This window comes from Lepidochelys olivacea (genome assembly GCF_965140295.1).
Source record: "Lepidochelys olivacea isolate rLepOli2 genome assembly, chromosome: 17".
Classification (NCBI taxonomy): Eukaryota; Metazoa; Chordata; order Testudines; family Cheloniidae; genus Lepidochelys; species Lepidochelys olivacea.
The window spans coordinates 3,921,468-3,947,041 of record NC_140427.1 but is presented as its reverse complement, the minus strand read 5'-3'; the positions used below and the strand labels follow the sequence as shown (position 1 = coordinate 3,947,041).

The 25,574-nt window shown below is 47.9% G+C and overlaps 1 protein-coding gene across 1 annotated transcript in view; it reads left to right on the top strand.

Moving 5' to 3' along the window:
• The window catches only part of LHFPL7 (LHFPL tetraspan subfamily member 7), a 146,694-nt gene that overhangs the window by 15,842 nt on the left and 105,278 nt on the right, over positions 1-25,574 (top strand). Inside the window, exon 2 of the mRNA XM_084651239.1 lies at positions 25,100-25,238. Within this exon, the coding sequence (XP_084507365.1) occupies positions 25,100-25,238 (139 nt within the window). The remainder of the gene's footprint in view (positions 1-25,099; positions 25,239-25,574) is intronic.

Here is a 25,574-nt window from a genome sequence, read left to right as displayed (position 1 = left end):
ATCGAAATGAAACATTTTGGTCCAGAATCAAATTTTTTTGTGTGGAAATTTTGTTTTGTTGGAAACCTAGACATTCTTTGTTTTCTCTCTGATTCAGAATGAAACAAGTTTTGAAATCACAGAATTTCCCGCAAAATGGAAATGCCAGTTCCTGAACAGCTCTACTCGTTACAGTTCATACACGTGAGCCTCATCTCTGTGTCTTCTTTGGTAGCTGCACGGAGATAAGGTTCTGCTACAATCAGCCAGCTCACCTGATGGCTGCAAGGGCAGGACTGCTGGGGGCTACATCCTAAAGCAGCTGTCGGTCACATTTTGGAGACACTTCAAAGCTAGTTGAATCTCAAGGAGAAAGAAGGGTCCTAGCCTGCGTATCTTTCGGGGGGGGGGGGGTAACAGCTGTTTGACTTGGAGGTGCCTGACAAAAGGAAAAGTGTAACCCTGTCCCACTCCTGCACAAAAAATAGCAATGATTTTTTGTGAAAAATTAAACAAATTTTAAAATAATTTTTGTTCTGCTGGTTTTTAAAAGAAACAATTTTTTATGGAAAATTTCAGTTTTGTTTTGGGGTTTTTTTCGGGGTGTGTGTGTGTGTGTGTGTTCTTCCCTTCTCTGGTTTTCCATGTTGACATGGGAAAGGGAGGAGAATAAAAAACAAAGAAAAAGAAGCAACCCTGAACATTTTGTTTCCAAGTTGATTTAAAAGAAAAGAAAAATTTTGCAAAAAGTGAGAATTTTTTTCACAAAAATTTTGTTTTTGTGAAATATTTTTGTCCATCTCTGCTTTGCAGTGTCCATCTGACCATCTGTCCTCAGACTAGACCAAGGCTCTGCAGATGTCTTCTGGCTCAGTAGAGGGTCAGAGAAAAGATAGCCACTCTGGAAATACTAGTATCTCTGTGACCTTCACTCTTTTTTTATTTATTACCCCCTGGCTTTATTTTGTAATGAATTAATTTTTGCGTGCTCCGATTACCCCCTGGCTTGCTGGGATTCTGATTAGTTTACTGACAGTGACACGGTGTCAACTCCAACCTCTATCAATACCAGTATCCTGTCAAGTGTGATTACATCATAGGGAAGTAGCGCATTTCTCTTACTAAAAAGAGAACACCAAACCAGTAGTGAAGGGTCTGGTTCAGCCAGTACACAGAGAGGAAATGTACTGAATGGGGGAGTGGTGAGGGGGAAGATTTGCACTGGGTGGAAACTACAAGGCCATGTTTTTAAAGGAAGCCTCTGACATTTGTATCTGTAACCCTTCTGCCAGGCGAAGCCAGCAGCAACCAGGGCCGGGTTCAATATCTAGGGGTTTCTTTCTATCAATACAGAACCATCTCGAGCTTCCCACCCAGTAACCTGGGACAATTACACACCGGCCCTGGGCACCTCTGAGAGGCAATACTTCCCCTCTCGCAAGCACAGAATCTGAAAAGAAACTTAATAAAAGTAGGGAAGTAACTCGGCGTTAATTTGGGAAAACACCACAAACAGGGTTCATAAACGTAAACCCTAAGCCAAAGACCCACCCCCAAGTAAGTTGGGCAGTGTCCTTTTCCCCTCAGGTTCTTAAGTCCAGCAACCCAAAAGTCCCTTGAGCATGCCCATCCCTTCTGTGCACCCCATTCACAGCTGCTGTCCTTGGTCAGTGCAGACCCAGAGTTCAGAGCTGCATCTGCAGAATTCACCTCCCACCCTGGGTGGAGGGGGGGTGTCAAGAGGCACCTTGCTCGCTCCGCTGCTGGAGCACTCACTTGTCGCCCCTCTCTCTGGGGCTCTGCTCCGGCCCTCTCCCCCAGCAGCCCTGCTGGCCACACCTCTCCAGCAGCCGCCCTGCTGGCCGCATGCTGCACCTCTCCGTCTCACCAGCCACTCGTTCGCCAGCTGTCTTCTGCTACCACCGGCCTCTCTGCTGTGACCTCTGCACATCAGTCTCTTAGTAATTTCCAGCTCTTTGCAGACTGGGTAGAAACAGAGCCCCATCTCAAGTGATCTCAGCTCTCAGTGATTTTTAGCTCTTAGCAGAAACACGGTCCCACCACAACTGATTTTTATCTCTGATTGAGCATTTAAAAGAACAAAGAGGCTCCTAATGAAGCCCATTTAGCTCTTTCTTTAAACAGTGGGGAAGAACAGGTTAAACCAGTCCAGGAAGGACCCTTGGTGATGGTGTGCAGTCTCCTAGATGGGACACCTGTCCCCAGTTCTCTTACTGTCACAGGCTTTGGCATTCGAGCTTCTGGCTTAACAAGGTCCTTTCAGCTGAAGGTGACCCCCCTCATTTGGGACAGGTTAAGCACAGTCCTGCTTCCCTGTATTCCTACAATAATTACAACAATTTGATAACAGCATTTCACTCCCTCCTATATTCAGTACTAAAGTGATTTGTACCCAACACCAGTGAAAATTGATTACTTTGGCACCATTCTATGTGCTGAATATCTAAGCAGAGCAGGAGCAAACTGTATTTACATAAACACACTCAAAGTCTCTCCCCCTCCCAGTGAGCTGTCAGGGAAGCATTCATTCAGACCCTATTTACATATCAACAGATTTTTGCTTGTATAAAACCCTGCATTTGAATGTGCAGATTGAGTACATATACACCCAGGTTCCCGACTTGCATGTGCAAATGTGGGGGTGTGGATTTGCACATGGAAAAGTTTCCACACACAAAAACTTCAGGTACAAATCTAGAGCTTGAGCTGAAGCGCCTCTGAAAACTTGGCATTACGTTTTAGCTCTGCATGGAGCACATCATATAGCCCAAGTGAGGGATATTTTAATATGAAAATCTGGCCAGAGACTATTTCAACCTTTATTTTTCTGTGGCAAGGAAACAATCAGAAAGTTTTCCCAGTTTGTTCTGGCAAGTCATCTATTGTCAGGTCCCAATCCTGTGAGCTCCTAAGCAGGTGTGTAACTGCGTGTCTTCATTGGGACTACTTGTGAGTGTAAAGTTATACATGTGGTTAATTGTTTGCAGGATTGGGGTCATGCTCTGTGATTGGCATTGCAGGAGGTACTGTGGCCTAGTGGGCAGAGCATGGGGTGTGGCTTGTTTCCTATCCCACACAGCCATGTAATTATGCAATTGCAAAGTATTATTAATAAGAGTAAATAGGACAGTGGTAATACTAGCTGGGAGATTTGTGTGCCCTGATTCCGGTGTTCCAGAATAGCCTGAAATTGAAGCCCTTTCCACAGTGAAAATTCCAGTAAATGCCATTATAGGATGATTCCACTGGTGCCTGGCTTCTACTGGAGGATCAGTAAGCAGACCAATGGACCTGGTGCTTTGCTCCAAAATCTACTTGCCGGTTGGAATCTGAAGGAACCAATTTACAGCTATGCGTTCCAGCCAGCACCTTTGCTGCCCCCGTGAATTCAGAGGAGTTTAAATCATAATAAAGTTTTGGGTTCTTTTTATTTACCTTCTGGTTTTGGCGCCACATATTTTAGCTTTTCTGTGCTATCACAAGGTTTGGAAACTAATTAAAAAAGATACTTGAGAACCGTATATAATCACATGACTCCAGGAGCTGGAGATTTAAGGAAACACCAAATATAGCGAGAGCGTGGGTGACCTGGGGCAAGTCATTTCACTTCTCTTTGTTTCTGTTGGGCCGGTGGAGCTTGTCAGCCATGGCAGGCAGATCACCTAGGAGAAGAAAAACACTTTCAAAACAGGAACATCAAGCCCGGCTTGTTTGTAAAAGTTGTGCTGATCACACATGCTGTATGGGTCTGTACTGCTGACCCCGGCTAATGGGACAAGGCAAAGGTGAGGCAAGCAAGCAGTCCAGCTAGATATCATGATAAATTCGTGAGAGCTGGCACTGCTGATTCGGAGATTAGTGCTCTGATTATTACAGTTCTCATTTTCTCTGGAGTCCCTTCATTTCAGGCCATTGAGAGAACTGAGTTTGTTGTCAGGCTTCAGTATAGGGGGCTGGGGAATATCCTATCATGTCTGCTTCAGTCAGACCCCGAGAAAGCAACAAACAAAGCAAAAAGCCAAAGGTCTCCTGGAAGGGAAGGGCTGGGTTTGTGTCCGTCGATCGTTTCCTCCAATTAACTATGGAACAGAGAGCTGCCATGAAAATACCTTCCCCCTAGAGTAAAGTCTGGGTTAGAACTCCCGAGCTGGTACTTGCATTCTCTGGAGTTGCTGGCAAAAAATGAAGGAGGCCTGTGTTGGAGTTGTGTGTCGTGACTTAAATTCAGCATTTAAACTTCAGTGGTCCTCTACCAGATAGCCCCACCCTACCTGCTGGTTCGACTAGTTAATGCACCTGTTGATTCCTGTGTTCACTCTGCCAATGTTGTGAGCCTAGAGCATCCACTTCTCCCTCAAACACCCCCACGCTCTCCCTTGCTGTATCCCTTGACATGGGAAAACAATTCCCCATCAACGCTGGGAAAGCTGCCACCTTTCCAAGCCCTCCTTCAAACCTTCCTCTGAAGTACAAGCCACTCCCGCTTGGCACTGGTTGGGCAAGCTGGTGTACCAGGACTTCTGCTAAATACTGTTCATTTTATTGTCCCATCATCCTCCCGCCCTGTTTGTCCATATTGTCCACCTAATGTGCTGTACTCGGCATTTGTGAGGCTTCTGCGTTGTTTAAGAAAAATGGGAACAACTTGGGAGAAGGTCCAGAAGACAGCATCAAAAATGATAAAAGGTTTAAAAAACCTGACCTGTGAGAAAAGGTTGAAAGAACTGGGCATGTTTAGACATGAGAAAAGAAGATTATGGGGGGACCTGATAACAGTCTTCCAATTCGGTAAAGGCTATTATACAGAGGGCAGTGATCAATTGTTCTCCAGAGGGAAGCATTTTCCTGAGTAGCTTCACAGTTTCTACAGTGGGCATTCTCTCTGCAAGATTGGGGTGTGAAAGACCAAGCATTGATTTATTTCCAAGTAGCCAGACACCTTTCCAATTGCTTGGACCTAATTTATCTGTCTTCTTTCCTTTCTCTCTCTCCTCTTTTGCACTTCGATAACCCAGCCGTGGGCGCTGTATGTCATTGGACAGATTAATGGATTTCTTTTTTAAATTTAGGAATATTAAGTATTTTTCCCCTGGGATGAATATTTTATAAATAATTTTTAATTTTTGGGGGGAGTATTTTAGCTGAAGTGGAGTCTGCAGCAGATTTATTGTTTAATGACTGGAGCTGCTGCAGCCTGCATGTCAGACCCCAAAGGTAATCAAATAATTGATATAGGATTGTTGTTAATCAGAATTTATTATGCTACATAAAAGCATATTTACAGCTCCACAGAGGGACTATTAATTTGTTTGGGGATAAACAATCTCCCTGGGAGCGGGCACCGAAAATACGACCTGTTTTTATGTCTTTTAACAGTGGCAGACAAATAACTCAAATAGCTTCTGAGCGCAGGATTTCAGAGATCAATAGTGAGCAGGAGCGGGGAAGGGCTGCTCTCAGGAGCGTCTCTGCAGCTCTCACCTGCTGTGTAATAAACAAGGAGGAGGTGAAGATGGTGGCACAGCCCTCTCCCTTAGCATGGCAGAGAAAGAGACATGGTTGCGTTGGAGGATTCATGGTTCTGCTTTCAAAGGGAGTGTCTGTATAAAAACGGGATAGTGTTTGGCCTTCATCTGCAGCTGCCCTGATACTATGATGAGGGGTCCATTTAAATCTTTGCAATGACTGAACAGTGCGGCTGGGGAAGGCATAGTTAAACTGCAGGAGAAAAGGCCAGTGGAGAGGTCACTGGACTGGGAATTGGGGCACCTGCTTTCTGTCCCCAACTGTACCACTGACCTGCTGTGTGACCTTGGTCTAATCATTTCTCTGTGTGCATCTGTTTTCCTGCCCATCCTTTGTCTGCCTTGTTCATTTAGGCTGTCAGCTGTTTTGGGGCAGGGAATCTCTCCAGTGATACGTACAGTGCCTTGTGCAGTGGCGGGGCACTGCCATTCCTCTGCTTCGAGGCACCATTTTAATGCAAATTTTTTTAAATAAGGAAAAATTGATAGAGAGGGGTGTCAAAAGGACCCTCAGGATTCCAGACAGGACCCATCAAAGTGATTGGTGGTGCCCTGTATTTTGTTTGTTTGTTTGTTTAGATGCCTATCTTTAGGGCACCTAGCGCTGAAGATTTTGGCCAGCATGTTCCAAAGAGTCAGAAAGGCAACTCTGCCTGTGACCTTGTGAGGTCCCCTGTTTGTTCTTCTCTGTTGAGCCTGTTTCAAATTGTCTCCATTGATAGAAGTCTGGAGACTATTTTTCAAGCTGCCTCTCTACCCCTGACTTCCCCTGTCCTGCAGCTGGAGCCTTGCTGACTCTCAGAATGATGCAGGAGGCAGAACAGAAGCCGGCTCAGTGCTCCTGCAGGGCTATTGAAAGCAAACAAATCTGTTTGTGTCAGTAAAATGAGCTGATGTGACAGGAATACATGCTGGGAGCAGATCTGTTGGGTCGCCAGGTGCCATTTCTACATAGTCATTTTTCTGATGGTAGCTGTACTTTATCATGTGATTAATGGCCCTTTTCCTGAAATTCACTGAGCTGGATTTTCACAAACAGCCTTGATGGATCACGTTTGTTTTTCTTTGTCTATTTTTGGTACCAGCCCTTCAACTGTATCCTGCTTCCTGAATCCTTTCCTTTGGTGCTGAGGATGATACAGCCACAGAGAGAGACAGGCCAAATCTCCCCAGAACGAAGGAGATGATTTCTAGCCAATAGTATTTAATATCTTTCCTTTTTTATTTTTTCCCCTTACACTTTCTGATTTTTCTCTGAAAGCGGTTTGTTCGTCTCGTGGTGCAGTTCTGGTATAGGGCGTGAGAGGTCCTGGGTTGAAATCCTGGACTAGTCCACGCAAAGGCCGGGAATATAATGGAACTTTATCTTTACAATAAGAATGTCAGCGTTATGATAGTTAACGCTAACATATTCTGGAAGGGATATTAAACCTTGTGCTTCAGGGCTTAAGACAATCTCTAATGATCAGAGACCAGGATGAGTTCCAGTGCGGGCGACAGATTATCTCACATCTGCTGATGTGGGGTTCTTTTATTGCATGGCCACTGTTAGATCCAGGATACTGGACTAGATGGATTTGATCCAGTATGGCAGATCCTATGTTCCTAAACTGCCCCTTCAAATCAAAGCCATTGGTGAATCTATGCAGGGAATTAACTTCTTATTCTCCTGATCAGGTCTGTTGTACAATACACAGGGTAGTAATTTATTCATTTGTTTTATGCATGGGGCTGTTTCCCCTCCCCACCCTAGTCTAAGTCCCATCCAAGATGCTCAGTGAAAGTTTGAATACATGGAAACAAACCAGAAGAGTGGAAAATCCAGGACCCTGCATGGGGATTCTCCCACTGGGTGACTGGGACAGAAGGCTGCTTTTTGGACTCACTACCTTGCAGTCCTGTTACAACTAGTTAGTATTCATATTGCTCTTTCCATCTTCCTTGCACGTTGTGGGTAGTAGCCAGTCCTTGCAACATGCCAGTGAGGAGGGAAGAGTGATCTCCTTCACAGAGGGCAATGCTGACACCCGGAGGGAGGAAGAGACTTGCCCAAGACTGGAGAATCAGTGTTAGTACTAGAATTAGTTCCTGGGTCGCAGCCCTGCCCCTTGGTGCTGCTTCTGTCTCATGGCAAGATGACTTTTTTTCACTTTTGTTTCCATAAGCATAGAGGTATATAAAGACTTGGTGCATTCATGCAGGTCCGGCGTGTTTGTGTGCATGGCTGTGCATACAGAGTTTTGTGTGTGCATCTCCGTATAGGTACCAAGGGGTTGGATTTTTTTGCCTGGGATGCTGAAGGACATTCTAGCGTCTCTGCTGATGAACTGCCTACCAGAATGTCTTTAGATGAGTAACAAGTGCATAAAGCAGCTCCTGCAAGAACTTTGGATCTCCTTCTCCTCCTCCCTTGGGCCAAGGTGCTGAGCCCAGCTCATTCATCCCCGGTCAGGGCTGCTTACAGAAGGCAAGGGGGAAAGTGTCAGCGAGGTAGCTTGTTCTTTCAGTCCCTCACAGGTTCAACTCAGCAAGGGGGCAGTGGGTGGTTTGCTGTCATGTGACAGGCTGCATTCTGAAGCTCCAAGCCCAAAATTCTCCAGTTCTCTCACCAAGTCCCTAAACAGAGGAATGCAGAAAGGCACATGACACTAAATATCCAGAGCCTTGTTGCACGAACCCTTGGCTTTCTTACACGTTCAGCAGCTGCTTTGCTTGCTTCTGTCGTGATCTTTGCTCTGAGCCATCAGTCAGGCCAAGCTAGAATTCAACTGCCAGAACCAGATTTCCATGTCATGGGAACCTCCTATCCTGAGGGGAACTGGGGCTCAGCTCTGGGGCGATGCCAAGTGAAAGCACAGGGGGAAAGTGCTCACACTTCTTCTGCTTTGCATGGCTGACACCGGGCACAGTGTGTTGTGCAGACTGCACGCACCATTACTCCCCCCAGATGCTGAGAAGGCTAAATTGCACATTTATGCAGGTTCTAATACCTCTGGCTTCATTGGGCTGCAGCCTATTCATCTTTCTGAAATGAAGCAATATCCCCCCATTGCGGTAAAGTAGATATCTATCACCAGGCTAATACAATCACTGTGTCTAAAGCCTATACATCTTGCTGCCCCAGCCTGTCATCTCCACTCAGCATTTAATAACTACCATGTGATGAATATGTCCCTTTTGAGGGCTAACTATTATTAAGCGATGGTTGAGAACTTGATGATAGACTGCAACAGTTTGGGCTCTCTTTGGATGCAAAGCATCTCCAGGGGTTTGTGCAGCTGCAAGAAAGGTGACCTGTGCAAGCCACAAGGGTTTGTTCTCAGAGTTCTTACACATACACCAGGTGTGTGATGGGCAGTACCCTGCTCATGGTGGTCTGCTCTGCCAGCTCTCTGCGTGTGGAACGCCTGTTGATTTCGGTTGTAGCTTTAGTTATAGCATCATGCTTTCGAAGAGCAGCTTGGTAACCTTGGAGAAGCTATGTATATAGAAGCAATTCAGCTTCTTTCCTGCTGGGTCTTTTCCTCTTCTCCTTTCAGGGTTTTGCATGCTAACGGGATCTGCGTTGTGAAGGCGTTCTGCTCTTATTGCTTTCTCTGCACCTGAGGCCATAACGCTCCGTCTGTGGCATCGCAATATGGCTGAAGTGGACCTGGTGATGATGTCACAAACAAGAGAATGAGGCCTTCTTGTGCAGGAAATGAACAGCAGGAGTTGACTAATTCTGAAAGAGATCCTGTTTGCATGCAAAGATCCTTCGCCATGAAGGGTGAGGAATACAGGAAATGTATACTGGTCAGGCAGAGTTGTTTCCTCATATAGGAGTAAACCTACCTATACACTGCATTGGGGGGTATCTTCAGGGAAACAAAACTCCGCAGTGTCACTGCACTGACTTTCCTGGAATTAAACCACAGGAATGGCTTTGGCCCAACACATTTGTCAAAGGTTTCTTGTTCATAAGGTGTTGGATGCTCACTGGGTCTGATCCTACCACTCTTCTTCACGTGACTCGACTGTGGTCCTGTGGAGACCTGTGTCAACAGATGCTGATCTCTAAGTGTTTTTCATTTACTGCAGTCAGAAGGGTTTTCTTGAGGCAGAATGTGTGACCCTCTGGTTGGTCTGTAGGTTTCTGCTTGCATAGCTGTGATTCTAGGGATGACGGTGAGGTATTAAGGTGGGCCTGCTGTTCTATCATTGAGAACAGTTGAAGATTACAAGCGTCCAGTTTTTGAAGCAACTTCCCAGTCAAGAGCTCCCCAAGTCCCACCCTTGGATTCTAAAATTGGCATAAAAAAGGCACTTATGTGCTGAAGGGCGAATATAAGCACCCCAAAGGTTTTGCCATCCGATTGAAGTGTCCTTACTTCCCAGCTGGACTCCCCCATCAGCATGGTGCTGAACTAGAAGCCCACAACTAGGGGTAGTGCAGAGGCTGGGTTGGAGACCTGTGGTGCTGGAGTTGACGATGCCGATTGGGCAGGAAGGAATCTGCACGTGTCAGGGAGCGCTGCTTATTGGTGAGTCAGAGCAGGGGCTGCTGTGCGGCACGAGGAGATTATGATAAGGCTCAGATCAAAAAGAAATGCAAATGATTTTCTGTGAAGCTGCTGACTTTAATACCAGGGAAGTGACTAGCCAATGGGTTAGCAATCTGACTGCACTTTAGAGGGTAAAGGCATTTGTGTATTTAATCTCAGACTGGAAAGGAGTCAGGTCAGAAGCAAACTTCATGGATGACCTCCACACATCCAGGAGCTGCCTTGCATACAGCTGTACCCCTTGATGGCCATCCCTTGTTCTCAGCCACGTCTCCTTGCTCCCAAACCCTGTGTCTGATCTGTGTGCTCTCAAAGATGGCCCAGAAGAGACTAATGTTTCAACAGGCAGATTCTGGCCCTCAGACAATGACGCTCCATGTTACTCCTCTATGGCTTGCTCCATGCCATTAACTAGATGGAGGCAACTCCCAGGTGAGACCACTTCAGCAAGGCTCCTACTGATTTGGCTACTTCCACCTCAGTGTAGCATTCAACCAAGGAAGGCCTCTCCCAGCTCTGCACATGCAGCTGCTGGGAATGCTCTCTTCACCCCATGGACAAGGGTCCTTCTCTGATTCCTGGCTACTGCAACATGTCCGATGCACGCAACCCCACCAATGTGATCTTGCAGTCACATTTATTGTTGACAGCCTCTTTATTCCTCATTCCCTTCTGACACCTGGGAAGGTGCCTTTCCATCTATTTAATTATGCTTTCGCAATACTGCTTTCCACACAGATCAGAGTGAATTTCGTCGCCTAATTTACACCAAATAAACCCCCGAGCGAGGTGGTGGCTTACCTTCTCTTCAATACATAATTAATCAAGTGGACAGAAGTGCCGGGCAGACACGTTATTAATAGCTGGCACGCACGTGTCCCAGCATTTCCAATGATCATTTCATTTCTGATCTGCCATGTTGATGTATTATTTACTGGCAAGAAGTGAGAAAATTATTCTTTTTTCCCCAAAGCGCTACTATTCCACTGCAGCGCTCCCTGAGGGAGCCATAGTTCCATTTAATTGGGGCCCTGCCTGGCTGACTTCTCAAGCATGGCAGCGGGTGCACACTCGCAACCAGTTGTTGCTTAGCCTTTTAACTAATGAAATGAGCCAGTTTCCGTGTAATGCTGCCGATACCCACCTTTCCTCTGCTTTAACAGCTTAATTGTTTGGCTGTAGCAGCGTTGGCTTGAGATCTCTTTATCCTGTATGTAACGAGCTTTCTTTAATAGCCGCCATAGAGAGGGTGTGTGGGGGGAGAGGTTCTGCAATTTTGCATGCTGTTCCCCAGTATACTGCCTGGATATTGCCTGCCACGTAGACAGCATTATGGATCTATTGTGTATTTTTTGTCATGAATATACATGACCTTTCCAGGCAAGTATTAACAAATCTTATATATAGTCTGTATTTGGTACCCTTTGAAAGACCCATTTTGGTTAGGTGATCCATTTATTTCTGTGTAGTTTGTTTTGATTCCAAAAACGGTAACTGTGCATTATAAAATCTACTTGATATGGGAAAAAGAACTTTGCCTTCCTATCACAGCAGAAACCAGGGTGGATGTCTGGCTTAATGTGAAAGATACTCCAAGTTCTTTATCCTTGCAATTCTTCCAGAACAAGATATTGTTTAAGGTACTACTGAATTCCTGCATGTTTGTTAAAGCTAGATTGGTAGCCCTCAGCGAATGTTAGAGATGCAAACAGCCACATGCCAAACTTTTACACACACTATACCTGTCAAAAATGCATGTGTTCTGGAACACCATATTCAGTGCGCTCTTAAAGATTGTAAGTGTTGCTAACTTTCCTTCTCCAAGCTTGTCTACGGTATTACCATTAAAAAATGGATTGCAGTAACTTCTTTAGTGTCCAGAAGAGTTATTCTGAGAAAATGGAAATCTTGCAATTCCTCCCTCATACGCAGACTGGCTTAGTGAGCTCTCTACTATGACAATAATGGAAAAAATGACTCTGTCTCATAGGAACGCTTGGAAAAAATCTGATGATGTCTGGTTACACATGAAACGATTGCACACTTCTCAGTTTAGTACATGTTAGTCCCTGATACTCAGAGGTTATGTTCTCACTGATTAATCTATTTAGTCACTTTAATTATTGATGCCCTGTATGACTTCTACGCTGGGTGTTTTGTTTGTTTTTGTTGGGTTTTCCCCCCAGGTTTTTACAAATAAATAATACTGAATGTTGTTATCTATATGGTATTTCCATCTTGTGCATGTATTCATAGCGGTTGTGTTTTATTATGTGTTTATATTTTATATAAAAATTATAAAAGTAAAGTTAAAAAAATCAAATCTACGTGATCCCGATTTAAGGCTGTCTGTCACTTTTTTCCATAGAAAAGGATTTCCCCATCTTTTATTTTTCCACGCTAATAACGTTGGGAGATCCATTCTTTTCCAGAAATGAGCTCTCCCACATCTGGTTGCTAGTGGTAATGGTGTTTGCAGTGGGTCCTTGCCCAAGCCAGAATTCTCCTTTGGACTGTAATCCAACAGAATCACTGCGGGAGCTCAATGTAGTTGTCTTGAAAGTTCTATTTATTATTTCCCTCCAGAATACTATGATCTTAAGGCGTTCCCACTGGATACAGTCCTCTCCAGCATTTGACTCCCCTTCTCATGTATTTTATTATGAGCCCAATTTGCCTCTAATGCTCTCAGTGCTGGGCCAGTTGCTGTCACGCTGTTTTATTACTGCTTGATTCCCTGCACATCTTCCAACTGGTGGGAGGAAGACTCTTGTCCCTGATGGAGAACAATGGTGCACGGACAGTTTGTGGCAGGGGTATGGCCCTTAGCAATAGTCCTGGCCAGGAAAGCAACTCATGCAGATGCAATAGGGATCAGCTCTGATATATAAACTCTTTTGCTGATAATCCACTGTCCTCCAGTTGTTAAATAGGAATGATGCTGCAGGGGGAGGTTGCCACATCTCTCTTTCCCTGTGGGATTTTTTAAGACATTGGTTTGGCCTAATAACAAACGACAATTCACCAGCGAGATGATGAGGCTCCTTCCAGGTGCAAGCTTGAAAGGCAGGCGGCATCAAACTGACCACGAGGCCTGGATGCTTTAATCCTATCATGTCGTTGCATGTGCATTAATTATTGAAGAACTCTGCAAGCCGATCATTCGGTGGCCTCCTGTCTTCTTTGTTGTTTCCTTTACTCCGAGGGCACGAGCCACAACAGAATAGACTCTTACTTACAAACAAAAAGAAAATACCTCCCTGCTGGACCTACCATAGGTTGCTGTCCCGCATCAATAGCAGTTGGGTGCACTGCTGGTGGAATACTGCAGCACTTTCAGAGAAGGAGATGCCCAAAGCTCTGTGGGAAGAACACCTGGAAATCCTCTTCGAGAAGTGACACAGCATCCTGGGAATGGGGGAATTGTTCTCCCCCGAACATGTGACTCCTGTCTCTCGGAAATGAGGAGCAGCAAATCACTGCACCTCAAGGCACTTGAGCTGTATTGTTGAGAGTCTCCACGCTCCCTCTAGACTCTTCTGCTGGCCAAGAGTGGCAGTTTGGTGAGCTGGGCTGGGCAGGAGTGTGGCCAGACTACAGAAGAGGGAGGCAGGACTCCTGGGTTCTCTACGCCTGATCTGACACTGACTTGCTAGGGGACTTGGGACAAGCCACTTATCTCTGTTCCTACACAATTATCTCCTCCCTAGGGGTGTTCTGAATGTTTCTAAAGCTCTTTTCACCCCTCAGGGAGAGCAGCTGATCGTGGGTGTGTGTGTGTATATACAGGGAAGTAGGCCAGACCTGAACCCGACCTGACTTTCCTCTGGGAGGACTATCCCGCTGAACAGGGAGCCAACAGCAAAAGGATGCCCTTCCTCCTCCTGGAAAGCAACAAAACTGCTTTCCCTCCTCACCAGTGTCCTAGTCTGGGCCAGTGCTGACATGCCTTTCTGTGGTGTCATCCAGCCTGAGCTGCCCGCATGGCTTCACTCCTGCCCTTGACCCTGTGGAGAGATTCAGGGGGTCCTAGGTCCATGTCTGGGAGCCATTGGGAACAGGGAGGTTCTGTTGGCCCAGGAGTGAGTGGCAGCCATTTCTCCCCCACCGCCTAGTGTGCGGCCAAGAGTCATGTCATGCAAGGACATCGTTAATTATTTGTATTGCGATAGCACCTAGGACCAGGATGCCGTTGTGCTAGGCACTGTCCAATCGCATAACAAAGGCATGTCTGAAGATATGTGCCATCTTCCCAAAGAAATGTGAAGTCCACTGGCCTCTTCTTACTCAATATAACGATTATCCTACCTAGTTCTTGCATAGCACTTAGTATAAAACCCAATCCAAAGCCATTATGTATTTAGCTCTACTGGCTCATTGATAAACTGGTCCCATTTGCACGTCCCCTTCTGGAAACGTGGCCAAACCCACTGCCCCCCCAAGCCAACCTCTCACACCTCAGCCTTTTAGCTCTGAGTAAGAACTTGAGTGGCTCATGGATCATTTCCAGAAGAAACAGTGAGATTGTAGGGGATTTGTACTAACATAATTAAGAGGAAGCCTAGATCATTAAAACTAATGTGCCTGACATAAGTGAGGAGAAAGAAGTGCTTCGCAGAGACCTCTTTGTGCCGTGAAATATTCATCAGTCTAAATATTTCATTGGGGAAGCCGTAGCTGCCAGTGCTAGGCCCGATGCTAACAAATCCAGATCTTCATCCCAATTCTGAGGCAAGAAGATGAATGGGTGGGATGGGGGGGGGGTGTTTTTACATCATTAGATGAAAATTGCAAAGCAAAATGCCCAGCAGAACCTGCTTCAAAGAAGAAATTAAAGAAGTTATTCCTGAAACAATCGCTGTGACTCCTTAGCTTCAAGTCAACCTGCTTTGATTATTGTTCGCCTTGCAGTAGTGCCTAGGGGCTGCAGCTGAGATCAGGGCCCCATTGTGCTAGGTGCTGTGCAAACTCATAGGGACCATCCCTGCTCCAGGCAGACAAAGGGTAGGAGGGGAAACTGAGACATAGAGTAGGGACGGGATTTGCCCAATCTCACAAAACAGATCAGGAAAAGAGCTGGGACAAGACCCCAGGTCTTGTGCCTCCCCAGGCCACTGCTGTAGCCAGGTGACCACGCTGCAGCCCTGCATCAACCTCTGCTGAGCTGTGGATTTTCACCAAACCAGCAAATTTTCTGCCTGCAGCACCGACCGGCAGACAAAGGCAGATTGACTCAGTGAGAAGCAGGATTAAACCCTTTGGAAGAGTCCAGCTTTCCCTTATACAGACCTGTGGGTGGTCATCTGCAGTGAAGTTACTGGAGACTTTGGGGAGGGGGCAATTGGCTTGAGAGGTGGAAGATCTGTGAAAAGCCATCTCCTGAGCAGAAAGAAAAAGCTCCCGGCAGCAGCCGCAGGAGCAGCCCAGAGAGCAGTTGTCGGACTGCTCCTGCTGGATTGTGATGCCTTTTTCCAGCACTTGGCTGGGGGTGTGTGGGATGCACGCATAAACCTAGATGCATGCGGTCTGCGTTTGCAGCCCCAGTCAGTCCGATTGGGGGCAGGAAGTGTGCAGGAGCAGATAATGTCTCATCGTTAGTGGATGCTTCCTGACCTGGATTCTTTTCTGCCTTGAGGATCACTCGTCTCTTTGGATCTGAGCAGCTCAAAAGACAACAGAGCGAAGCAGCTATCCTTGCTCAAGTGATTCATATGTTTGTCTCGTGTATTTGGGTCGTGGGCACCATTCCCTGGGATGCAGAAGGGACACGAGGCTGCCCAAATCACTGTCTGAACTCCCAGTGACTGAACCAGCACATCATCAGTAGTGAGTGTCATCGCATGGGTGTGGAGTGCAATGCAGGGGGCTGGTAACCAATCCCCCCATAATTTTTTCCCTTTGAGCAGGACTACAGGTCTGAGTGACATGGTGCCACCTCTGGTTAACGGCAGGGCTACCCCCAGATTCACTGCCCCCAGAGGGAAAGTCTGTGGCATTACCTTGGCTGGAATCTGGGCGGGATTTTGTGGCTAAAACCCTGATTCTGCCAACCAGCATTATTCCACGGCTTGGGTTTGACTTGTTCTTTTAATGACAGCAGCCGCCCCCACACCAGTCCCGCCCTGCTTAGCTGAGCTCTGCTGGGATTCTCCCCTTTCCTGCTTTCAAATGGTGCCCGAAGACCTTTCTTCCGTTCCATGTTAGCTGTCGGACAGCCCCTGCCAGAGACCTGCCCTGCAGGCTCTTGTCGGCTCTAGGCTTTACATAGCGTATTAATAATCTATTGCCATGGTAGCATTTGGATAGCTTGTGTGGAGCCCCCAACTATAAATACCAGCAGGATTATTACCTGGCGGGGGGTGGGGGAGGCGGGAAACGACACCCTTCCCATGCGTGCATTTAAGAAGCTGCTTTGCTGCATCTCTGCTCTCCCAGCTTGTCTCCTGCTAACATCACCCTGGACTGCCCAAGGTCAGGCCTCCCAGATCTCAAACACAGCTTCCTTGGGGCTTGGGGCGAGCTATAAATAGTGCCAGCGGCAGGGCATGTTTATGCCAAGCAGCTCACACCCAGCCGGGCACTGGGGACTGCTTGTCTGTAGACAGGCTCAGCAGGAGTGGGTGGTTGTAGCATAGTGTCTGTTGAGGCCCACAACCCTAGGCTGCAGGGGCCCAGCAGTGGCTCCTGGTAGCTCACAGACAGACAAGCTAATGTGCCCAACCGGTTGTCCGCTTGGTTGGTTCTGCAGCTGACCTTCTCAGTGGGTGTTTGAGGCTATGAGGGAAAGCAGCAGCTGGGGGAGAAATGCCCATCGGTGGGAGAAGCGAGTGAGCATTTGGCTCAAGAGTTGAGCTGCCCTCATGGAGACAGCATCGGTGAGCTAGCATCACTCAGGTTCCATTGCTCACCCAGGGCAAGTGGTGATAAATGAGCTTCTGAGGCTAAAATCAGCCCCCTGGCAGAGTGGCCTCTGCACGGATCCCTCTCTTGCACCGCTGGCTAACCCTGCCCAGGTGGGCTCACCCCCCGGGATAGAGGGATTGGCCTTAGACAGCTCTTGTTCCCCCACCGCACAAATTTTCTCACCTGCCCGGTTAACTTTCCCACATCTGACTGGCGACGCACTGGGGCCTCCAGGGCTGCACCCGCTACGTTTTAGGGATAGGGTGGAGTCCTGAAATATTAGCAATGACCCACCGGCCCAGAGAGGGGTCCAGATCTGCAGAAAGAAAAGGCCCAGCAGAGATGCTAGTCAACACTGGCTGGGTTTAGTCAGTGATGGAGCTAGAGAGAGCCTCGGTGCCTGTGTCCCCTTTACGTTCTCTGCAATCCAGTCCTGTCTCTTCTCCACCATGAAGGGCTCCAGGGCCCACAATGAGCCTAGGCCTAAGCCTGATCCTGGCCACCAGATGAGGGTGTCGGCCTGGCCCAGGATGCTGCCCATACCACTGACTGAAAGGCAAAGGGCAGTGTCCGAGGAGGGGAATGCTGGAACGCTAATCAAGGGCTATAGGAAAACAGGAGTACTTCCGCTTGGCCTAGGGACGCTCTCTGGGCTCTGTGACCTCCCTCAAAGGCCCCAGAAGGACTGCAAGAGCTGCCAAGGACCCCCCTGCCAAAGCTCCAACAACGGTGCTGATTTCTGCAGACGGGGCTTTCCTTCCTGAGTGCCAACAGACTTTCCGAGCTGCCTGCCTGGGGTAATTTCTACTTAGAATAACCTTTGGCACTGAAGTGCTTTTAAAGGGACTCAAAGCTGCCAGCTATCGAAACGTTATTGGTGCCTCTCCGCTTGTGCCGTCTGCCTGTGGGATTATCCTGCTCTTTGTTGTACTGTTCAGGCTGGAGACGAAAGGTGCCCGGCTGCAGAGTGACGTGATGGGGATGCATGCCTCATCTTTGTCGGGCTCCATCAGGCTTCTGCGCTCATCTCAGCCACATGCGTGGCCACCCCTCTGCCACATTTGTAGCTGGGCTGCAGCCCCGACCTCAGATCCAGTCTGGGTCAGGCAGCATCTCCCACTGTAAGTCCAGGAGACAGCAGGCTCTACCTTCTTGGCATCAACCCGTGGCTTTAACTGTAACAGAGAGCGACAATGCAGTGGGAGAACTCCATGTGGCCTGCACTTACAGGAATGATGCAGGGGAAGAGTCCCTCTCCTTTCCCCTCCCTTTCTAGACACCTGTCTGTTCGTCTTGCTCCCTGTTTGCACCAGGAGGAAAAGTTTTCACTGTCCTGTCTCAGACCCTTGCGCAAATCCTCTGCTGCAGTTTAGGGCTCTCTGTTGATTTGCAAACATGACATGGGAGACTAGATTCATGAGAGGAAGGAGAAGATCTGTAGGCATCAGAGGTGGGGATGGAAATCTGGCTTCTTAGTAGGTCGGGTTTGGTTCTCTCTTCAGTTTAGCCTCTAGTTCTCAACCAGCCCCTCATCCCCAGTGCACGTTTGTTGTGACACACAGTGGTGTTTCCCTGCTTATTCGATCTCAGCTGGATGTTTGCAGCAGCAGCAGGGCTGGTGGCAACAGCAGGAAGAGGGCAGAAACAGTGAACCAGGGGCAAACGCAGAGTGTCCTAAGGAAAAGTGGGAGCTACATGGTTCTTCCCTTCTGTTCTAAAACTCTCCCCATTATTTGTGTGTTCTTCACAATCAATATTATTCCTCCCCTCCCCCCACAAGTAATTACATCAATGCCCGTGATCAGCCCTACACGAACACACCGCTGTTCCAACGCAACCCTACAATAACAAACCAGTAAGTGCAGCTCAGTGCCCAGGAATGAATTTATGAGAGTAACCCACTGCCTGCGGCCCAGCGTACGTGAGGAGCCCCACGTTAACAAATCAGCATTCCCAGCCCAAGGTGTATAAGCGAACCTGCCATCACAAAACAACAGCAAAGCAGTGTGCATGCGTGATCAAAGGAGGCATACTCTGGTAGGGAAACATCCCACGTGTGAGCTTCAAAAGGCTTGTATTGTAAAAGCGCAGTGAGGCTACAGAATCCTTCCATGATTTCTGACAGATACTCTGACAAGTGCATGTTTTACAGCGAGCCCTGGTAAAACGATGGCACCCCAGTGGCAACATTTCAAGTGTCCCTTAAAGCAGGAGCTTATCTAGTGTTAAATTATCATGGAATGAACACCTATGGAAATATCGCTCACGTGACATGGGCATGAATAGCAAATGAATTCTTTGTGGCCGGCTGGCGGCCTTGCCATGAATCCTAAATGAATTCTGTAATAATGGAACACTTGGCCTATGCCGTCCCTGCCAAGTCGTACTGGGACGGCAAATGCAGATTGTGGTTTAAGGATTTTATAATCTAATCTTTTCTTCTGCGTTGTGTCCACCTTGCTTATTTAAATGGTAAATTCTCTGGGACTGGCTTACCATGTGTACATAGAACACTCCCTCTTTCTGTACGTGAAACACTTCTCTAGTGACTGCTTCTTAAAATAAAAAAGAGAAGGGAAGAAGCCGAGTGGAAAATGGAAAGCAACAGTATAGTTTCGGTCTAGTGCAGTGTCTGTGAATGGCAATTTCCTCTTGGAAGCTGACCCCGGAGTGAAGTGAGCAAAACAGCCCTGCCAGCAGTGCAGCAGCTGTGTAATTGCAGATGGGGAAAGCACTATTATGGTGTGCAAATCATCCTATGCCACTGCATGTTTGAACAAAGCAGAGGGTATATTATGTTTTATAAATCCTTCAGGACCTAGGCTTATTATCGAGGTGGTGCTACGCCCATGAACAAAGGAATGCAAGCGATGGGGAATGAAAGGCAGCCCGCGTCAGTCACTTTCAGAAGGTGGGGGTAGAAAGGAATCCAAAGTGGGTTGGAGAGAGGCAAATAGAAATGATCTGGTGCAAGGAGGTGTTAACCCATGGACTTGAACTTCAAAGGGAAAATCGGATCGCTCTCTGGCGTGGATTGCAAAGGGATGAGGAGAGCAGTGGGTTGCTGCCGTAGCTTTTTTTGCTCCTTTGCAAGAGCAGAACTTTCCCCCTGAATCTTTAGAGCAGGGGAGGCCAACCTGGGCCTCTGGAGGCTCATGCGGCTCTTCAGAAGTTAACGTGCGGCTCCTTGTACAGGCACCGACTCCGGGGCTGGAGCTACCGGCGCCAACTTTCCAGTGTGCCGGGGGGTGCTCACGGCTCAACCCCTGGCTCTACCACAGGCCCTGCCCCCACTCCACCCCTTTCCGTGCCCTCCCCTGAGCCTGCCATGCCCTTGCTCCTCCCCCCTCCCTCCCAGAGCCTCCTGCATGCCACAAAACAGCTGATGGGGAGGGAGGGGGAGGCGCTGATCAGCAGGGCTGCCGGTGGGTGGGAGGCGCTGGGAGTGGGGTGTGGGGAGCTGAAGGGGGGGCTGCTGACATATTACTGTGGCTCTTTGGCACTGTACATTGGTAAATTCTGGCTCCTTCTCAGGCTCAGTTTGGCCACCCTGCTTTAGAGCTTTGACTGTCTCCCCACTGCCCATTTAGCTGAACCTGACCCTAACATGTGTCCTTTGGCAGAAGAGGAGAAGGTCCATTTCTGCTCTCCTACATTTTGTTACTATCATGTTGCTGCAATTGATTGCTATCCCAGCAGGGTGGAACCTGTTCTTGGTACATTTGGCTTAAATAACAAGCGAACGTGCAATCTCAGTTGCAAATATCGTGATAGCTACAAGGCAGGGACAGACTTTTCAAGTCAGATCTGTACTGCCTGGGTCATTGTTCCTGGAGGGCAGGGGAATTTTTATTAGGTTTTTTGGACAGCACCACAAAATTTCTTGAACAAGTCCAATTGCTGTTTTCTCTGCATTTGCTTGATCGTGAGTCCTGCATCTTAACATGCACTTAACAGACTATTTAGTTCTGGATCCTGATTTATAACCTCTTTGGCGGTGGGGTTGGGGGGGGGAATAAAAGGAAGGGTTTTATTGGTTTTGTTTCTATAGTAACCATGGTTGCTCAGAAGCTGGAACAGGAAAAGAAAATTGTGCATTTTTAACCAGAAGTGTCACTGGGGCAAATGGCACACACAATGACTCAGAGTTGATGTTATACACTGGATGCACCAGCAGCCCCATCCGCACTGCCAGGGTAACAGTCTATGCCACCCAGCCCTGCCATCCTTATTTCTGGACCACCTCTCATTACGAAGACCATCGCTCACATCAGATCCTCTGCTACATCCAGGGTTGCACCTAGCTTGGAAAATTTAGGACCACCGGGATGGCCCTATCACTGGTACCGACAGGGGGAGTGCTCGAGGAGCCAAGACTTGGATGCTTTCAGCACAGCTCAGAGTAGGAGCAAAGGGACATGGTGGGGAAAAAGCCAAGTCCAGTGGACACTGCAGTCTCCATGTCTCTATCAAAGGTAGAGCTGCGATGTCAGTGAATTATTGGACCTATGTTTGCAGTCAATGTTCGTTACAGGAAAGAACCAGCCTTGGGAATGGTCCCTGGCTAGCGAGAGCTGTATACACCTCACAGAAATTAAGCCCACACTTTCTTAAGCACTGGCCTGTGCTCACAATCTCTCTCTTTGTTATTGTGGGTCTCGGTTCCTGTTTGCGTCTGTCAGTGCCCTGTGGAGGCTGAGCTGTGACAACAGCTGCCATGTTCAAGGTGTGTCAGCTTTCCAAGTATAACCCTGCTAGGGTGACCAGATGTCCCAATTTTATAGGGACAGTACCGATTTTTGGGTCTTTTCTTATATAAGCTCCTATTACCCCCCACCCCCTGTCCCGATTTTTCCCATTTGCTGTCTGGTCATCCTAAACCCTGCTGTTTGCCTGTTTTGTCTCTGTTCAAGCAGGCTCAGGACCCATGCAAAATCAGATCTTGCTTTTGGTCTTCAGTGGCATTTGCATCCCCATTTCCAGCGCCTTTGGGGCATAAAATGGCCCTGTCACTTCTCTTGTCTGCCATGCGTGGGAACAGCTGCTTCTTGTCTGGAGGGAGCACGTCACATATTTGTTTTTTGTTACATGCTGGGTTCAAACTCCTGAGCTAAAATTATTGCTCTGTTCTTACTCTGGGGTGGATTTCAGGAACTCATCTGGAATACACACACATGCCTTGGCTTCTGGTACCCAGTGGTGCTGAGCAATCACAGGCACCAACTGATGAGAGGCTTGCAGTGTGGCTCCTTGCCCATGCAGCTGTGATTTATTCCCCCCATTTCCCCCTGATGGCCACAGGATGCAGTGACATTTTCTCTTCTCAGTTTGCCTATGTTCTGGCCAAGTGAGAGCTGCATTTCTGCCTGCCACCTGTACCCTCACCTGTCCAGACTGAGCCACTCTCCAGCTTCACAACAACTCTTCGCTCTGTGGAGCTGAAAGCGCTTTACAGAGGGGAGAGAATATCACTGGTTGGGATTGTCACTAAGGGCCTAAGAGAGTTAGGCTCCTGAAATCCCCACCCACTATTGTACAAATGAGGAAACTGAGGCACCAAGGGGGGATGTGTCTTGCCCAGGCTGGTCAATGTCAGAGCCAGGTCTCCAGCTTGCTCCAGTCACGGGGGCACTGTTGTCACCTAGGGTATGTCTTGATTGCAATAAAAGATCTGCAGTGCAGAGTCTCAGAGCCCAGGTCAGTTGACCTGGGTTGCAGGGCTAAAAATAGCAGTATAGACATTTGCATCCAGGGCACAGCCTGGGCTCTGAAACCTGGTTCTGGGGGAGGGTCTCAGGCTTCAGCCTGAGTAGAAATGGCTAGAGTTATTTTTAGCCCTGCAGCTCGAGCGCCACCAGCCCGAGTCAATTGACCTGGGCTCTGAAACCCAGTGCTGCAGGTTTTCCTTTGCAGTGTAGACGTACCCTTAATCTTACTTGGCCACCTCTTGGAGGGCAGTTTGAGGTCACTGCTTTGATCCTCTTTGGACTGAGCGATGCCCAATGATGGTGCCTCAGGCAGTGCTGGTGATGTGGCCGGGTGAGGAGTGTCTCCCCTGGATCCCAGGAGCTCTCAGTTCTGGTCTGGTGGGATCACAGACAGGCCATAGAGGAACAAAGGAGAGATCCCCTGGCCCTGGCCCAGGCCGGCTGTCTTCTGAAGTTGTTCCTGATCCCATCCTAGATGGCTGTGTCCCAGTGCTATCTGTTTGGACCACGAATTAGCTGGGGTTTTATTTTTAGATGCTGTTCCAACTTGCACCCTCAGGGTGCAATGTTAAATGGCAAGGCTGTCATCTGGCAGAGGACAGTGCGAACCTGTGAAGATGCGAGCGGCATACCCACCTGCTCTGCCCTGAGAGCAGCTAGGAGGGTGGCGAGTTGTGATTGGCTAAGAATTGTGCACAGCCTATTATGGTTGTTATGCTATCTCCCACCCTGCCCTCTTGTTTCTCATCCACCTGCCATGTCTTGTCGTTTAGGCTGTAAGTTCTTTAGGGTGTGCGGGGTACAGCAGGGGTAGTCAATTATTTTTTGTAAGGTCCAAATTTCTTGGTCAAGTTCCAGACTCCAGAAAAAATAATAATAAAAAATAATAATAATAATAAGTAAATAAAAAGATTTTGGGGTCCGTTCAAAAGTGTCTGGCAGTCCAAGTTTGGCCTGCGGTCCACCTATTGACTACCGTGGGATACAGTATGAAAATTACAAGCTATCACTGTAAGTATGAGGGGTTTCCTGGACTTGCTTCCTGGCTGGGGGGTGTTGTAGGGAAGCATCCAATCTGGGTCTTTCAGCAAAGAGCCAGCCTAGGGTAAGTGGGGAATTGTACCGCTCTGCCTTAGGGAGCAGCCTGCTTTGTCTCTCTGTTGTGGGTTCTCGTCTGTTAAGGTTCTGGATTTTAAGAAATAAAGTCATGCTACCTTTCAAACTTCCAGCAAAAGTATTTTATGTTTTTTCTAACTTCTCTGTTTGTGTGCCATAAACATACATCATTTACTATATGTCTGGGCAGCCCCTAGTGCAATGGGTCCCTCGCCTGGCTGGCCTGCAGATGCTACCATAATCTAAATGTTTAATAATAACTGCACTGCTTGAGTTCCGATTTGATCATAATAAATAACTAGAGACACTTTCAGAACAGAGAGAGAGAGAGAGAGAGAGACTTATGAAAGCTGGCCAGAGGTGGGAGGGGGATGCACCACGGCCCAGGTGTCGGGGAGGGGACAGGGACGGCTGTGCTAGGGGAGGCAATGCCGCCCATGTTCCAGAGTAATAACGGACTAGCGTTTCTTTAGGTGAATGCTGCAATGGAATTAGCCTAGTAGCAGGTCCCACTTCACAGCAGTAGGGCATCTTCTGAGAAGTACGTATTAATGAGAGAGCTTTCAGGCCTGGATGCGATAACTAGATACATTTTATCTATCAATCGGTGGAGGCGCTGAAATGCATCGGAGGCATCTCATGGCACTTGTATTCGTTACATAATCCCGTCATGCATGTAATACATTTGCTATTATCACTATAGCCTAATACTGATAACCCAGGGGACTCAGTGACAGGTGAACCATGGGCTAAAGATTTAACAGTGAACTTAAGCACCATAACATGAAAGGGAAGGGATGGGGGAAGCCTAGTATGACAGTGCTCTGTTTCTAATTTCAGGGCAGAATAAATGTTAAAAGCTCTGTTGGGAGACCAGAGACATGATGTCAGATTAAAAGAAAATCCGTTCTATTAGTCAGCACTCCGGCTACTAATTCGGTGAAAAAATATTTGGAGGGCAGTTAAGATTCCAAAGGTACAGCTGGGCATTGTGAGTCTTGCGTGGCGGGACATGAGGCCCCCCCAGGCCTCAGACCCCACCACCTCCCATAGGAAAGGCAGTGTTAAGTAGTGGCTTCTCCTGCAACAGTCTAGAACATGCCGGTCTAAACCCAGGGCAGTTTATGCGTGTGAAACAGTAGGACAATTGGACGGGCCGTGGAAAGTGATGCCACCACTGCCCAGAATCCGCTTGATTTCTGAGCTGAGCAAGTGGGCTGGCGGATGAACAGCGCTCAGCTCAGGGGCTGCCTGTTTTCATGCTCGCTGCCCCGTTAACACCTGTGTGTGTGTGTCCTTTCAGACGAGTGCAGTGCTGTGCTCTGGAGGCTGGGCCCTCTTGGCCATCAGCTGTCTGCTGGCGATCATCGCTATATTCCTGCCCAGCGGGCTCTGTGAGAGACGAGTGTGCACCCTGGCTGGCTACATGCAGACAGCAGCGGGTAAGTGACCTGGACCCCACCCTCAATGTTTTCTCTTATGCCCTCTGTGGTTAAAATGGCGTTCTTATTTTCCAGTACAATTCACCGCACAGGAACTCTGGCCAAAGCTGTCACTGTCCTCAGTGGGGCAGTGAATGCTCAGTGCCTCGGAAAATGAGGCCACTTATTTAGGTGCCTAAATACAGATTTTGATGTCTTGCTTTGGGCACCCAAATCTGTAGATTTTGGCTACGGGTCTTGCGACACCAAATTGGACCATCAGCTCTGGCATCCTCCACCTAGTAGCGGATAATGCTTCAAAGGAAGCCAACGTGCCAGTCACCTAGCATACATGGA